General features: G+C 34.1%; 1 protein-coding gene across 4 annotated transcripts in view; it reads left to right on the top strand.

Moving 5' to 3' along the window:
• The window catches only part of LRRTM4 (leucine rich repeat transmembrane neuronal 4), an 881,514-nt gene that overhangs the window by 83,518 nt on the left and 780,739 nt on the right, over positions 1-17,257 (top strand). Inside the window, exons 3-4 of one of the 4 annotated variants that reach the window (XM_067007314.1) lie at positions 2,302-2,361; positions 10,459-10,571. The exons of 2 other annotated variants lie outside the window; for them this stretch is intronic. In XM_067007314.1, coding sequence (XP_066863415.1) covers positions 2,302-2,322 — 21 coding nt within the window. In that variant the 3' untranslated portion in view covers positions 2,323-2,361; positions 10,459-10,571. Of the gene's footprint in view, positions 1-2,301; positions 2,749-10,458; positions 10,572-17,257 lie in introns of those variants that run through there. One more of the 4 variants, XM_067007315.1, reaches the window with a different exon arrangement.

Genomic DNA, 17,257 nt, shown 5'->3' on the forward strand with positions numbered 1-17,257 from the left:
TTAGTGTGGAAGCTCTTGCTATAGTCAAGCTGAGAAATGAAGTTGATTGGATTAGAGGTGTTGATAAAGAGGTGGGTTATGTGCTGAGATATAACAGAACTTGAAGAGTTTTTAGATTTGTGTGTAAAGAGGATTGGGGTGATGAGGGAAAGGAAGAAATCAATAATTAGTTTTACCTAACCATATCCTACTCACTGACATATGAAAATTTGAGTGAGAAAAAGATTTCGTGGTGAGAGAGGGGGAAATATTATACAGCTTTGTTAAGTGTGAAATATCACTAGACAGGTAAATATTGAAATATCCAACTCTGGGGAATCTTCAGAGTAGGAGATAGAGTTTAAAGTTAACTAGCATATAAGTAATATAAAAAAACCACTAGCTAGAAATAAATCATCAAGGAAGAGAAACAAAGAAGTCTTGACAAAATACTCCATGGGAAAATATTAGAGTTTATAAAGAATAAATAGTCTGCAAATAATAGGGGGATTAGGGGAGGATGAGAGAAAATGAAGGATGAAATTACAGATAGTGAAGAAAGTAGTTCTATATCAAACTTTCTCTCATATTATCAGAAATTATTTCTAAATATGCATAGAATATTTGTGTAAAAGATCATTTACATTATCAGTATCTCAACAAGTATGGTAGAGGCTGTAGGAAACAGTTAGTCTTGTGCAAAAGTGCATTGAATAAAGACTTGGAAGGTGGAAATGTAAATCTTAGTTCTTCCAGTGGCCCATGGTATACTGAATCTAATAAAAAATCTTGGCTGAAAAAGTCATCATTTTAGCTACTGTTAACTCATCCCCAATGTCACTTTCAATTTTTGAGTATGACTTTTTAGCTGGACCAACTACACCCATAATTTTCAGGACTCAATACAAAATGAAAATGTAGGGCCTCTTGTTAAAAAATTATTAAGAATTTCAAGACAAGGACATCAGAACCTTAATAAGCCAAGTGCAGGACCCTCTGAGCTTGGGGACCCATGTCACTGCCCAGGTTGCACATCTGATGTCCCTCAATAATACATTCCTCAGCATCCTAAAATAATCCATTAAAATGCTTTTACTCTATGTCCACTGCTGCAATTTAGCCCATGCTATCTTATACTCTGAATTTGTTAGAAAAGTCATTAAAATGAGTTAATGACACATTTATCTTAAAACCCTCAAAATGTTCTTATATCTCTTAGGATAATATCCAAAGTTCTTACTAAGAGGACCTCTGTTTTCTTGATTTTATTTTTTTCCTTTCCTCTCCACATCCAATCCATCGGCAAGTCCTGTTGGTTCTACCACCCACATGTATCCTGAATGTGGCAATTTCCCCACAACTCCACTGCTGACATTCTACCCCTGCTACATTGATAACTATAATAACATTCTAGGTAGTCTCCCTTTATTATTATTTTTTTAAATCTTTAGTAAGTCATTCTCCTCCTAAATGTAAAAGTAACATTTAAAACCATAAATCATTGCATGAGACTTCTCTGATTAAATCTTTCTGGTGACTTTCATCTGCATATAAAGTGAAATCCATACTCCTGTCAGTGGTCTACAAGGAAAACACATACATCTTGACCCTGTCTAGTCCTTCAAATGCCTGCTTGTCTACTCCCTCATTCCCTATTCTCTTCTATTCTGTAAACAGAAGATAACCAGAAACGTCAGAGGTTTTACCTTTAAACAACCAAACTCATTGGTGAGTAAAGGCCTCTGAACATTTACACATCCCTTTGTGTGGGGAGCTTCTCACAGCTCACGTCCAGCTTTTCCTTATCATTCCTGTCTCAGTTCATCTATCTCATGCACAGAACTTCTAACCTGAAGAGGCCTCTCCCTTCTTATCCACTACCTTGTGGATTGTACTCAAAGTAATTATCACCATCTAAATTTCCTTAATTATTTCCTTAGTTTTGTTGTCACCTACTGCAAAGCAAGAGCTATGTGGAATATCTTGTTCTTTGCTGTATTATCAGTGCTTGGAATAGTATCTAGAATTTAGAAGAAGTTCCAAGTTTTCAATGAATAATTACAAAAAGAAAATGTACAGGCCTCTTTCTGTAAAAAAATTAGAATTAACAATAAAAGAATGAGTAGGCATATAGAAGAGCTTTCCCTGCAGCCAAAATAAGAAAAGAGTGCACCAGGTCTGATTTTGTATTCTGAGTCTCATCTCTAATCAAGTCCACTGAAACTCCAAATTTCATTTGCCAGCTTATCAGGAAAAATAACAATGATTCTTATATTGCATCTAAAAATCAATAAACAGATATTTATTGATTGTCTCTTATAGGCATTGAGCAAGATTAGGTGATGGATGTGGATGGACCTAGAGACTGTCATACAGAGTGAAGTAAGTCAGAAAGAGAAAACAAATATCATATATTAATGCATATGTGTGGAATCTGAACAAAATTCATATAGATGATCTTATTTACAAAGCAGAAATAACAACATAGATGTAGAGAATAAATATATGGATACCAAGGGGGAAAGGAGGGTGGGATGAATTGGGAGATTGGGATTGACATATATACACCATTGATACTATGTATAAAATAGATAACTAATGAGAATAAATTGTATAGCACAGGAAACTCCACTCAGTACTCTGTGGTGACCTAAATGGGAAGGAAATCCCCAAAAGAGGAGATATATGTATACATATAGCTGATTCACTTTTCTGTACAGTAGAAACTAACACAACACTGTAAAGCAACTATACTTCAATAAAATTTTTAAAAAATATATAGCATGCAATCCTTGTGTCACCTGTTAGAGGGGTCTGGATGCTATCTAACAGTGCAGCACATGGGATACTTTCAAAAAGCTAAAGAAATTCTTAACAGATTGGGACTGGGGTGACCAGGGATGACTTCGGGAAGCGCTAATCATCAGATAGGATTTAAAAGATGGACTGGCTGGACTGGAGAACAAGACTTGCAAGTGTAAATATGATCCTTTTCAAATAAATTTTATGGGACAATAAAGTGAACTATTTAGGTTATTGCAAATGTTTACATATAGAATTTATGGAAAATTAAAAATTTATGTTTAGTTGGATTGTGAGATCATTGAATGTTAAATGCATTTAAAAGTTAAAATACCGGGGAGTACTGTTGGGAAAGTAGTAAGATAGGATTTAATCTATAAGAATTTATAGAAGAGATTGGACTACCAGAAACTTGGAGCTGGGAATAAAAGTTGGACTATTAGAATTGTCTAGATATAAGGTGGTAAGTGCTTCAGCTAGAATGTCTATAGTGAAAATTAAACAGGGGAGATAAAAATAGCAAGTCTTTAACAGGTGACCATTTGTAATTGCCTTGGGAAAAAAGGCAATCAAATTCTTGGGTATTGTTTCAACTCTCTAAAATATAGAGATAAAGAGAGGCAAGGATAGTAGATGGAAACTCCTATGAAAACATGATTTCTGTTTATAGATAGATATGTTCCTTTTTTCCAGTTTCTAAGAGTCCAGTACAGTCACAGTGCTGACTATTGACACTGAGGTGAAGAATAAATATACTTGTCTATCTTCTTTATTTAGCTTTATTATCAAAAATTATTTAGTTAAAACAGAAAAAAAAGGCATTATAAAGTCCCTTCTTTCTATGGTATTCATTTAAATTAAAACTGAGATTTAAGTCCTAGTCTGATAGATTTCCACTGGGATGTGTAGTTTTTTGGTTAATGAGGTGGTACAAGATAATTTTTATTATGTGTCCTGTAACTCTGTACCTGAGGAGATGTGTGTGTGTGTGCAACCTCAGTGGGGGAGGTGGGGGGAGTTAATACTATGTAACTCCTAAGCTGTTGAATAACGCCTCTCTAAACCAAATATAAAGTAGTGTTGTGCTATTAAAATATATTGAAATTGTTTTAAATAATAATTTTAATATTTCAATGACTTTTTTTCATGACTACATTTATATCTGACATTTATTTCTGAGACAATAATAGCAAGCATTTATCCAATAAATATTTATTTAGTGTCCACTATCTGCTAACCTGAGCTGGGTGCTGGAAATATAATACTTAACAAATCAAACATAATTACTCTTGGAGTTTATATTCATTATTACTATAAATCCGGTACTGGTTAAGTGTTTAACATACTGTATCAGTAACGGTTTATTGCCAAAAGCAAGAGAAACTGGCTGATTTAAGCATGAGCAGAATTCATTAACAGTGGAGCTGGAGAACAGGATTTGAGGTGACATAGCCCTTAACAGTGTCCAAAATGTACCAAAGGAACGGATCCAGTGAAGTTAGACTCTGGTTACACCAGGCACCAAAAGCTGCAGTTGGCAACACTGACCCCATCACCACAGCACACTGGACCACAGAACTACTGATTCTGGAAAGTAGAAGTAGCTGCTGCCAGTGGCTACCTCTTTCCACACTGGGCTCTGTGTAGACCCTACTGCCTTCTATCACTAGTTTCTGATTCAAAGTCTGTGGAGGGTATGTTTAATTGGCACAGTCCAGGTCACCTGATTGCACCCTAGTAATAAGGGAGGCTGGGGAATGACCCTGGCACATTTAGCTTCTATAGACACAAGAATACTTTGCCTAATGAAATGTAATATTCCCCAAAGAGAGGAAGCTGGTTCAAAATTCTGAAAAGGCAAACAAACAAGAAACAAAAATGACAAATATTCACTCCCTGTACATTATATAATTTAAGGCTTGCTATAAACAAAAAGACTTGCTACAACTCTGATGTTATTATAATTATTTAGAACATGAAATAATTGACATACAGAGATTCCAATTAATCCATTGAACAGCCAACATCTTAACCAAGTTCTGTCAGATTCTAAAACCCAAGCCAATGACTCCATGCTCCAAAACTTTTTGGGATATCTTAATATACAAATGAAATATAATTGTCTTAAACATATATTCATATGCTTGAAATAGTCAGTTTCCATTAGATTTTATATCCCTTAATAATCTAAAATTTATAGCCAATGACAGAAAAGGAATACATAAACTTAAAGAATAATGTTTCATTTTAGACTCAGTTTACTGTTCTTTCTTATATTAAGGCTCAAAGAGATATGGAAGACATTGTCAAAACACTACTAATGTATCTACGTTTATGATCATGGAATTTCAAATATTCCAATGTCAGTTGCAAATATATTAAAATGACTTAAACCTGCCACTTTCCAGAAATATGTGAGGATCATTATCTATTGATATGGTCATATTTTTAAAAAATACTAAAATATAAAAAGTACATTCTTAACTTTGCTAGGTACATTCAGATATAATACACTGTTTTGAGTCTTGACAAATAACATCCACTTATAATAAAAGATCTTACAGAAGGGATCACTATACAACCTGGTGTTTCTGCTCCTAGAACTACTCCCAGAGACTCTTGTTCATGCTCACACAAATATTTAAGGTAGCATTATTCATAACAGCCCAAACTAGAAATGACACAAACATCACGTTAACGGGAGAATTGAAAGTAAAAATTTGCTTTATATAAGAGAAGCCTCTACAGAAGTGAAAATGATTAATTATAGCTATACACATCAAAATGAAAGAATCTCGAGCATAATATATGAAAGGAGTAAGTCACAAAGGTATATATACAATATTATTTGACTTGTATAAAGTTGAAAACCAGGAAAAACCTGGTTATAAATAATATATTAAAATAAAATAATATAATAAAATAATCTTATTCTGTAATGTAGTTATAATGGTGACATTAAAAGTAAAACAAGGGAAAGATATACACAAGATTGAGTGCATCACTGCCTTTGGAAGTAAAAAGATGTGATCAGAAATTGGTACAGGAGGGGTCTCTAAGGTACTGAAAATGTTCAATTTAATCTGAGTAGGGTTTTTTGTTTTATTATTATTTTTTATAGTATGTGTAAGATTTATACACTATTGATTACATAATATAATCACATTTTAACAAATAAAGACAGAGAAATGTAACATATATATAAGTCCTTATTTTGTGCCAAAATCTAGACTCTTAAAACCCGTGATTTGAAGTGACTACATTTGGTGAAGCCCTTTCAGAACACAAATGCAAATAGAGCTAATTCCATGCTGAGCAGTTGAGAAGGACCTTTAACTCTGCACAATTCTCCCCTTTCCACATCCAACCTTTCCACCATCTTTTTATGTCCCTAAAGGAACTGCAGTATCCAAAGGGTTTTACCTCACTTCCAGTCTACAGAGGTATACATTTGTTTCCAGTATGCTGATATCAAACCATTGTTTATTTTTTATCTTTGTTTCTTTTTCCATCTCCAATAAAATCTTGCATTTATGTCTTGCTATCTTTTAGGATATAAGTAGGTTAATTCATGTAGAACACACATTTTTACATATTAGCAACATTATAATTAATTAAAATCATAATTATTACATTAGTAATTGGGTTGTTATTTATAGACATTTTTTTTACAATGAGGAAAACAGATTATGTTAGTGACAGAATTATTTCTGGGAACAAAATATGTTAGACAGTTTTTGACAAATTAGGATTAAATGATTTTAATTTGGCCTCAGGAATGTTTCATTAACATCCCCATAACTACCAATCCTGATAATATTCTTCATATTTATCATATAGTTCCACTTAGGCATGATTCAGCTGACTTCATTCAGAAAAGACTTAGTGATAGTTACAACTGATTTAATTTTGACTCTTTAGACGATCACTGGAAAAAAAAAAAAAAAGGTGAAACAACACAACCAACCAAAGGAATATGGACATAAGATAATTAACTCTACTTTTACATTAATATGTTAACTAGGATTCCAAAGCATGATAGTGGCTGACAAAACCAAAACAAAATAAACAAACAAAAATATTAAACTTCCAAATATACAATATATTAGTTGTAGTCCCCTTACCCTGCAAAACTTCTCACTTTATACCATTGAATCATCACTGGCCATTCCCACAGAGACGGTGCTATTTGCCTCTCCACCAAAACTACTCTTTTCTTCTTCCATAATCAACAACCCAAGAGTGAACATATAGCAGCACACAATTTGTACATATGCGATAGTTTCAGATTAAATTTTTTCAAAGTGTTACTATCATTAGTAGAAAACAAAATTGGTATTCTTGTCCTACTCTGCCACTAATAATCTGCATAATTTTGAACAGTTTATCACCTGGGGCCTGTTTTCCCTCCAACTAAATCAGAAGGTGAAGCAGGGTATGGGCCATATATGCCCAACAGATATCTTTCATTTGGCCAGTTATACTGTTATTAAATGCTTTGAATTAGTTATCAAGATTTTAAAACTGGAGTTCTTCACTCACATATCAGGTTATACAATGTCCTGTGAATCTCTGTGGATCCTTTCAACTCGATGTGTATATTCCTTCCCAAGCCTGAAGTCACAGACTCCTCCTCTCACACAACCTCCAAATCCAGCCATTCATCAAATACTCTCAACTTTATCTTCTGAGTACCTTTCTAGTCAATCCCCTGCCAACCCCAAAGCGTTCTCACTGCCCTTGTCTTCATTATCACTTGCCTACATTATAGCAATAGATCTCTATTATTTATTTTTTTGCCCCCAGTCTCTCATCATTCAAATAAAGTGATTGTATTCCTTCACACAACACTTTAAAAAATGTTCTTTATTAGATTTAGAACAAATCCCAGATCAAGGCAAAGAGGGGCAGTGACACTCATTGTGAGCACTACCTGATTCCAGAACTTCTGTTACTTCATTTTCCCTCATGCAACCTCATTCTTGGGCTCAGCAATTTGTAATTCCTTATATTGAGAGAATATCTTGCTTTGGTTGTCCTTGGACATGCTGTTTATTTCCTCTGTCTGTACCATCCTTACTTCTGTCGTGTCCCAGTTAATTCCTAAAGAGTTCCAGTACTCAGTTCCTGTGTCTCCAGATTGAAGCCTGTGCTGCAGTTAGGTCTCTTCCTCTCTAGTCTTTCAGTCCTGTGTGCTTGTTTCTTTAATCACATGGATGGTTGTGGTATTTTTTTATTAGTATAATTACCTCAACATCTTTTTTCCATTCATGAAATACTCAATTGCAAAGACTATTTTCTTGCCATCTTTTCAGTCTTTAATAAATTTAGAGACAACTCTCTCTTAAATCACTTTTATTTCTTTCCAAAGGAGTCAGTGTTCACTGCATCAAAAACCCTAGGGATTTGGCCCCATGCCAAACCTACTTAACAAAAACTCCAGAGGTGGGGCCCTGAATTTTTCATATTTTAAAAAATATCTCAGGTAATTATTTTACCCATTGAGATTGAAAAAACAATGTCATACATGAATATTTGTTGAATGAATGTGCCTATTCCAGCATATTTAGATGTACACTTAAACTTATTTAATTCTGGTTCAACCTACTCTAATCATAGATTTTCCATCTGCTTGACTCCACATCTAATTTCTTGAAAATAACATTGTTGTCAACCTAAATATTAGATATATATCAATAGGCTCAGAACTCAAAGTGGAAGTTAGAGGGAGCTCCACCTGGGTAAGAAGGTTATAATTGCAAAGGTAAAGTTGGCAGCTTCTTAGAGAACAAGTTTCATGGAGAGCACTGAAAAATAAAATCTAACCACCTAAAGGGCTTCCTTGACTAAGGCTTCTTGAATTTATTTTAAGTTACTTAATGCCAAGAAAGTATCACATGTGTGGTTAGTTTTGTGCAGGACCTTATTTAAATAAGCTTTGAATTAATTGTAAGCACTTTAGTTATGTGTCATGGGACCTGTGTCAGTTCTTTCTTAGTGCTATTATATTACATTTATTTTCTCAGAATCCTTAAGAAAAATAGAAAGTGAAAGGAAACTACTTGTGAGTGTCGATTGAAAAGCGAACTACGCATTTCAGCTTCTTCTACTCATTCCGCCCTATACTCTCATCCTCCCAAAAGTATATCAAATAATTTTCATAATTTTATGACAAAAACTCCAAATATTTCATAATGGTTAAAAATAGAAAGCTTGACATAATCAAGATTAAAACTTTTGCTAATCCTTAAAGATGTGGTTTTAATCCTGTTACAGTAGGTGATGACCAGGTTTGTAGAAATCAATAATCTCCTGTCCTCATGCCTCCTTCCCATGGGGCTCCTAAAACACCCCATGCTTTATTTTTATGCTTGTTAAGTCAGAGACACTCTTAACAAGCCTTGGCTAAGTTGCCGAGCTCTAGAAAAGGCTGAGTGAGAGCAGGGCATTTAGATTTTAAGCCTCAATCTTCTGTAGGTATCCTTAGTCATTCTTTTCTAATTTTAGAATATATGTAGTCAGTTGTATCTGTGATGATTTAGAGATGGCCATGTCCCAAGTTACTCTTTTAGCAAAAGGGAACTAGAAATAGAGGGAAATGACTGTTTCTTGAGGGTGTGGGTTGGTGGTGTTGGGGAGGCTGATTCAAGTTATCATCTATATGTGCTCAGCCATGTAAATCCATGAGGATAGACAGAGAGAAAGGTTAGTGAGTCCCCATGTTGGAGGATGGGAATGGGAGGAGGCAGGATGAGTGGAAATAGAGGGCAGGCATGGCTTCGAGTATTTTAAGGAGCTCAGTAGTAATCATAGCTCAATCAATGCCTAATAATTTTAACTATATTTTAGCATGTTATCCTACATTGAGGAAGAATATAGAAAGGTTGAGGTACCCATAGAATAGAAAAAGGCACACATAACTTCCCCTAAACCTGCATACCCTGTTTCCTCTTCCTTCTCCAATTACCTTTCTCTCTTTACTCTTTGGATTCAGTGTTCAAGGCTACAGGCAAGAGAAATGGTGCTCTCCTCTACTAAGGAAGATAATAAAAGTTATAGGGGGGATCTGGCTTTCTTCTATATGGAACTATTATTCAAATACTTAATACAGTTTCTTTATAGTCTTCTGAGAAAGCCAGATCTCTACTCCCAAACCCTCCAGGTCAAAAAATTCACCTTGATTGTATTTCTCATCTCAACTCATGTACAGTCAGAAATGTCTAATCTAACTCTCTAAAAATTATACAATGAGCCCTACATGAGAACATGATTCAAATAACAATGAAACATGCATTACAGCTGAGCACTATGGAGTCCTTCACAATTCAGTAACCCTGAATTCAGACAAGAACTTTCCTTTTCCTCTCTCTTACATAGTGAGGGGCCAAAATGTAAGTGCCCAACTGTGCTTATAAGAAACTCAGCATTACTTCATTTTTATATGACTCAGAATGGCAGCATAGCAAATTGTAAGGGTCTCTTCAGCAAGTCTCTCAACCACTCTGTGCTAATGTTCTCCCACCTGTAAGACAAGACTAACACTGCAGTGAGGATATAATGTCCTAATATATGTGAGGTGCTTAGAACAGTGCTTAGAATATTCTGTGTTTGCTAGTATAACTCTTAGCTATTAAAAAAATCAGTTTAACAGATACTGCACATTTTCTTCTCTTTGAGGTACAAAAGGAGGACAAAGAAGGACATGAGCCCAGCGTTGGAAGAGAGTGGAAGCTCTCTCTCCACACCTATGATATCATTGATTTTGAACTCCATGATTTTCTATTGTTAATACAGAGGCAGTGCAATTAGTAATAACATATCCGATTGATCACATTTAATTTGTAATATGTGAGTGTGTATATGTGTGTGTGTAAGAAAATATTTTATTCCCATTTTTAGAAGAGTAAGAATTATATTTATAAACTCCTTCTCCAGTTCTTTTGCTATTAGAACACATCAGATAGTGGTAACTTTAAAATCCAAGCTGTAGAAGTGAACAAAGTTACTTGGAAATTTTTTTTTTATTTTTTTGATAACACAATTGGAATGATACAGATGCAAATTGTAAACTGTTTTCCCCTAGGGGTCTAGTTATTATTGTTTTAGGCTAAAGAAGAATTTAATGATGAGGCTACAGAAGGTACTATGTGGAGTATAAGTAATAATTTCATCATTAAAGTAAAGGGCTGATCTCTACCAGAAGCCAGGTATGCTCAGGCCTTGCCAGTCATCTGAGGGTGTCTGTAGTTAAACCACAGTGCAGGACAGGAGGTCAGAACATGCTGAGCCATCCACACCACAACAGCTGATTTTTACACAAAATCTACTGACAGTAACACAGGAGCTAATGCCACCTTCTGTGTGCTATGGCACATGTCCTGCTTTCTATCCCTTTGAGAGGGAATAAGAAATTAATTATAGGATGATTAAGGAATGGAACATTCTCATAATTTGTTTCCTCTTTTGCATCTTTCTCCTTTTTCCCAATGGTTCATTCATCTGATCTGCTCTTTAAAATAACAATGCCTTCTCTTCTTATGTAAAAAGGAAAATATTTAAGAAATAAATTGTAGTAATTCAATGCTAACATTCCCACATTCAACATTAGTTACAAAATCCTTAGTGAAACAGCTTGTGAAACAGCTAATTCCAACAACTCTAAGAGTATCCACCAATAGCATTAAACTACAGCTGGGCCTGCTGTAACCTCACATACGTGTTCCTGAAAACCACTGTGATACACAAAATTGTGCAATGAAAGCTACAGTGCTTGTGGGAAAATGGAGTTAGGGGTGTAACACTCAAAAACTTCATATTTAAATATGACATAGTTTTTTAAAATTATAAGACCTTAATAAAAATTGTAGCACAGTTTTATACACACTTAATAATTAAGACATATAGACATAGAACAATAAATACGGCACATAACCTTGAAAAGTACCTAAACTTTGATAGTGGAAGAGGACTTTAGAGTAATTGGAGCTCCTGCATTATTACACAGTGATAGAAGGAGAGTTCTAGAGATTGGACACCAGATGTAGGTGGTCATAGTTAATAACACAATGAATTGAGGTCACTGGTACACTTTGAAGTATGTTTGCTACCTGGCTGTATTCAGCTGGGTGCAGTTTTCTGCATCCACCTAGTGTTCTTGCAGATTCCATTTCAAATAAGAAAACATATTTATAACTATATAGACGCAAATGTACCTATGCTTTATAGATATATTTGTTTATAGCATATATATATCATATATATAACTATATATAATATCACATAACTATATATGACATATTACTTCTATGCACATATCAAATGCCTTGAAATAAATCTGTATTTTCAAAACAAGTGTTTTACTAGACCTACCAATAGCAAAAATAAGTTACACAATATAGTATAGTAGTATTTGGAGTAAAGTATTGGAGAATCTGATAAAAACTGTTAATCTTCTCTCATAAATATCCACATATACATGCATATATTCATGAACAATGCATATACAATAAGACCCCCATTCCTTATTATTTATATTGCTGGTGCCATGTTTAAAAATTTATTTTGCATCATAAGATTATGTACCCTCTTCATCTTGATTTTGGACTAGTTTCGCTTCATACTCTGAAAACTCTAAACTCTCAAATTACAAATACTTATTTGATTCAATAAGGATGTTTTGAGTTCATTTCCAAATATGTTTTCATAATTTTGTGTACGTTTGTTAGTCCCCAAAGCCTGAGTTATTATTTCCATTGTTTTCTGTACTGGTAAAGAGGAGTGGTGCATTTCACTGGGTTACAGAGATTGCCAGAATATTTTTTACAGAAAAAAAACTGCATTTGTTCAGGGAAGTTCACAAAACAAGTGCAATCGGTTTATATTGTCCATATTTAAAGTGCTATCTTGTTGTAGCTAAAGTCCAAACGCTGTTTCTTGTTTAATCAATAAAATGAAAGAAGATAACAGTGTGATTGATGTTAAACCTTAGTGAAGCCAAAAAGGTGTGAGTTTACATTGGAACTAGACCAAATTAAGTCCCACAAAGAGCTAATTATTGCAGATTGCTAATGGTACTGTTAGTTGTAAGAATAACCTAAATGTTGTTTTATTCTCTTACTTTCAAACATAAGTCATATTTTGTTATTGAGGATGAGCAGCTAATACTGTCATCTCTGGAGATCAATGTAGTGTAGTAATTCTCAAACAGTGATAATTTTGTTTGCCAGGAGCTATTTGGCAATGTCTGGAGATATTGTTACAACTAGGGCATGGGATGTGTAACTGGTTTCTAGGGGGAAGATAGTGAGAATGCTGCTAAACAGCCTATAATACACAGGACAACCTCCCACAAAAAATAATTATATGACCCAACCAAGATAGCATTTGAATCTGGGTACTAAGAATACATATAAATATATATAAATATAAATATATACATATATATATCAGTAATGCCAAGATTGAGAAAACATTTTGTAGATGAATTATAATATTTTATTAATTTAAATAAATGAATAGATGAATTATTACATGCTGAGTATTACATTTATTGAAGCACTGATCTATTCTGTCTATAAAAATTGTGTGTTGCTGCTGCTGTCTGAAAGTACTTACATTATGTTGTATATCAGTCCCCAACCCTCTCCCAAAAGACTTAGAACATTGTACATATTTTTTTGCTTGATGATAAAAACATCTCATGTCATTGGGCCAAATAAAATTAATAATAATACTGGTAATATGAATAATTTACTTTTGCTGAATGTTTACCATGAGCCAGACATTATCTTGAATACCTTGCATATTCTATTTCATTCAATTCTCACAACAGTCCATAGCATGAGTTATTTTTTTTTCATTGGTTTACAGATGAGGAAACTGAGAGGATAAATACCCAAGTCACACAGCTTGCACTAGTGGAACCAGGAAGTGGGGAATGAAAATGGATTACTCACGAAAAAATTTTTATAAATCTTGATATTAAGGGACCCTAAATTTATTGTAACTATGCCAAATAGTATGTTGTTTGGGGGTGTTCAATTGCATATTGATATGCAGAGCATTTTAAGGTTACTTCTAAATATGCTTTATTGATGCTTAGAAAAGCAGTTAACTCTGCTCTACTATACTTTCACCGCTGTGATACATAGAGACTCGGAAATCATTTGAAGACCAACAGAAGACATAGCTAAAATAAATGAAAAAAGGGGGAAAGGGAAAAAAAGAGACAAAAGAAAGAGGGATAAAATGTATGCTAGAAATTTGTTGTATAAGTAGTAGAATCATGTCAGCTTCAAGGATATGAGAAAGAAATTTTCCATAGACAGACACAGGAAATGATAAAAGTTGATACCTTCTAGACATCCAACACTCTTCTAAGAGTATTACGTATATTGACTCATGTAATTCTAACAATAACTCTGTGAGTCCCCTACGTATGAACTTTCAAGTTGCGAATTTTCAAAGATGCGAACGTGCATCCACGTGCCCAATCATGTTAGTTCACGTGTCTGGCATACATTGTTACGTGCGTGCATCCTCTACAAGTGGTTGTGCTTTTGTGTACTTTACTGTACAGTACTGTAAAGAGTACAGTAGTACATTATCTTTATTTCAATCCCAGGATGTCAGAAGCAAGTGTAAAAGCAACACTGCTAGTTTTTGAGGCAGAGGACCCAAATGTAGAATGATACATGCAGGCTGCAGCAGCCATTCGGGATGCAATCCAGAGCTACCATGTCATCTAGGATGAGGAAAAAAAAGAGCTACTATCCAGACATCACTGGATCGTTTTTTCAAGAGGGTAGATGGAATTGAATCCACAAAGGAACTAGAACCTAGGCCATCCAACGTCAGGCATGAGTGAAATTGCAGCTTGCCCTCCATCTCCTATTGCTGACGATCCTTCAGCTCTACCATCTCCTACCTCCTCCCTTTTCTCTTGTCAGTAACTCTTCTTGCCTGTTCACTTGATGCCAGCCCCTGTATGCCAGCTGTTGTACTGTACTACTGTACTTTTCAAGGTACTGTACTGTAAAATTAAAAATATTTTCTTTATTTTTTCTGTTTGTTATATATTATTTGTGTGAAAAACATTATGAACCTATTACAGTACAGTACTATATAGCAGATTATGTTACTTGGGTACCAAGGCTAACTTTGTTGGACTTACAAACAAATTAGACAAACAAATTAGACTTACGAACGTGCTCTCAGAATGGAACTCATTTGTATGTAGGGGACTTACTGCATGCCTACTACATTCATTTTAAAGATGAGAAAACTGAGGCATATAGATTGAATAGTTTGTCCAGGCCATATGAATGGCAAACAAACAAGAATCTGCATTTGAATATGAACACTAAGGCTCTAACACACATGGTCTTAACCATACTCAATTGCCTTAAAACAGATATTTGAGACCTAAAACAAGGAAAATCAGTCCCTGAAATAGCTTGATTTCTAAGCATAAATATTTCTAAGCATAAATCAGTTAGGAATTGATCTCTTTTTGTTGATCATCAGTTTTGTGTGTGTGTGTTTGTGTGACAAAAAGACATGGACAGAGAGATGGACACACATACACATACACACACACAGAAGAGAGAGAGAGAGAGAGAGAGAGAGAGAGAGAGAGAGAGAGAGAGAGAGAGAGAGAGAGAAGGTAGATACATACAACTCTGCATTTTAATATATTTAAAACCCACATAAAATCGTTTTTAAAGGAAAATGGCAAGAAAGTGTGTGAGACTGATTTTTTCCTGATACTTTTCAACAGATAGAATGCTGGAGGTTGAAGTAACTTATTGAAGAAAGTTGTTCAATAATCTGTGAATTTAATAGAAACTCCTATTTTAAATCTAGTGATTGTCATGTTGGCTGAAATCATTGTTAAAAGATTTTCACATTTTTAAACTTTACTTTTTAATTTGATGATTTGCAAGTTAAATCAGGAATATATGATCATTTTAATAAGTGAAATAGTAAATATAAAGAGATAATCATTCAAAGAATATCATGTGCCTTCATTATGTCTCCTCATACCTGCTGGCATCCCTAGAATAATACATTTTATCATCCTGGAATCTGTCCTTCTACATAGTTCTTTATTAAAAATAACATAATAAAACACCTACAGTCTTACAAGTAAGCAATTACAGATTGCAATGAAAGATTTAACTTCAGAAAATATGAATTTTTACTGGAAATATAAAGGTTACTTTTGATGAGTAAATATTATCCTGGAAACTTTCTGACTATGTGTTTGCTCCATGTGTATCCACAGGACCCATATCTCTTATATATGAACAACATATTAAGCATCTATTCATGGGTACATAGCCAGGGCATAAATGTTGTTCAATATAAATATTGAGTGTTATAATAACAAAAAAGTTATTTCTTTCAATGTCGGTATGATTTTTTTATTTTTATTGATGTATATTTGACATACAATATTATATTAGTTTCAGGTGTACTGTATAACATAATGGTTCAACATTTTTATATATTACAAATTGATCACTGCAATGTCTAGAAACCATCTGTCACCCTACAATGTTATTACAATATTACTGACTATATTTCCTATACTGTACATTACATCCCCATGACCTATTTATTTTATAACTGGAAATTTACACCTCTTAATACACTTTACTTATTTTGCCCTCTCCTACACCACCCCTTGGGCTGCCACAATTTGTTCTCTGTATATATTATTCTGTTTCTGTTTGTTTGTTTGTTTGTTTTTTAGATTCTACATATAAGTGAAATCATATGGTATTTGTCTTTATCTGTCTCACTTATTTCACTTAGCATAATACCCTCTAGATCCATCCATATTATAGCAATTGTCAGGAGTTCATTTTTTTTATGGCTGAGAAATATTCCCTTGATATAAATCATATTTTCTTCATTCATCTACCAATAGACACTTAAGATGTTTCCATATCTTGGCTGTTGTGAATAATGCTGCAATGAACATAGGGGTGCGTATACCTTTTCAAATTAATATTTTTGTTTTCTTCTGATAAATACCCAGAAGTGGAATTGCTGGATGGTATGGTTGTTCTCACTTTTTTGAGGAAATTCCATACTCTTCTCCATGGTGACTGTACAAATTTACCTTCCCACCAATAATGCAAGAGGGATCCCTTTTCTCCACATCCTCACCAACACTTGTTATCTGTTTTCTTTTGATAATAACCATTCTGACAGGTGTGAGGTGACGTCTCATTGTTGTTTTGATTTGTACTTTTCATGTGCCTGTTGTCAATTTTCATTGGAAAAATGTCTGTTCAGATCCTCTGCCCATTTTTTAATCAGATTGTTTTAACTGATATTGAATTGTATGTGGTCTTCATATATTTAGACATTAAACACTTATCAGTGTATCATTTGCAAATGTCTTCTCCATTCAGTAGGTTGCATTTTTGTTTTGTCAATAGTTTCCTTCACTGTGCAAAAGCTCTTT

Source organism: Kogia breviceps, chromosome 11 (assembly GCF_026419965.1).
Source record: "Kogia breviceps isolate mKogBre1 chromosome 11, mKogBre1 haplotype 1, whole genome shotgun sequence".
In the NCBI taxonomy this organism is placed as follows: Eukaryota; Metazoa; Chordata; class Mammalia; order Artiodactyla; family Physeteridae; genus Kogia; species Kogia breviceps.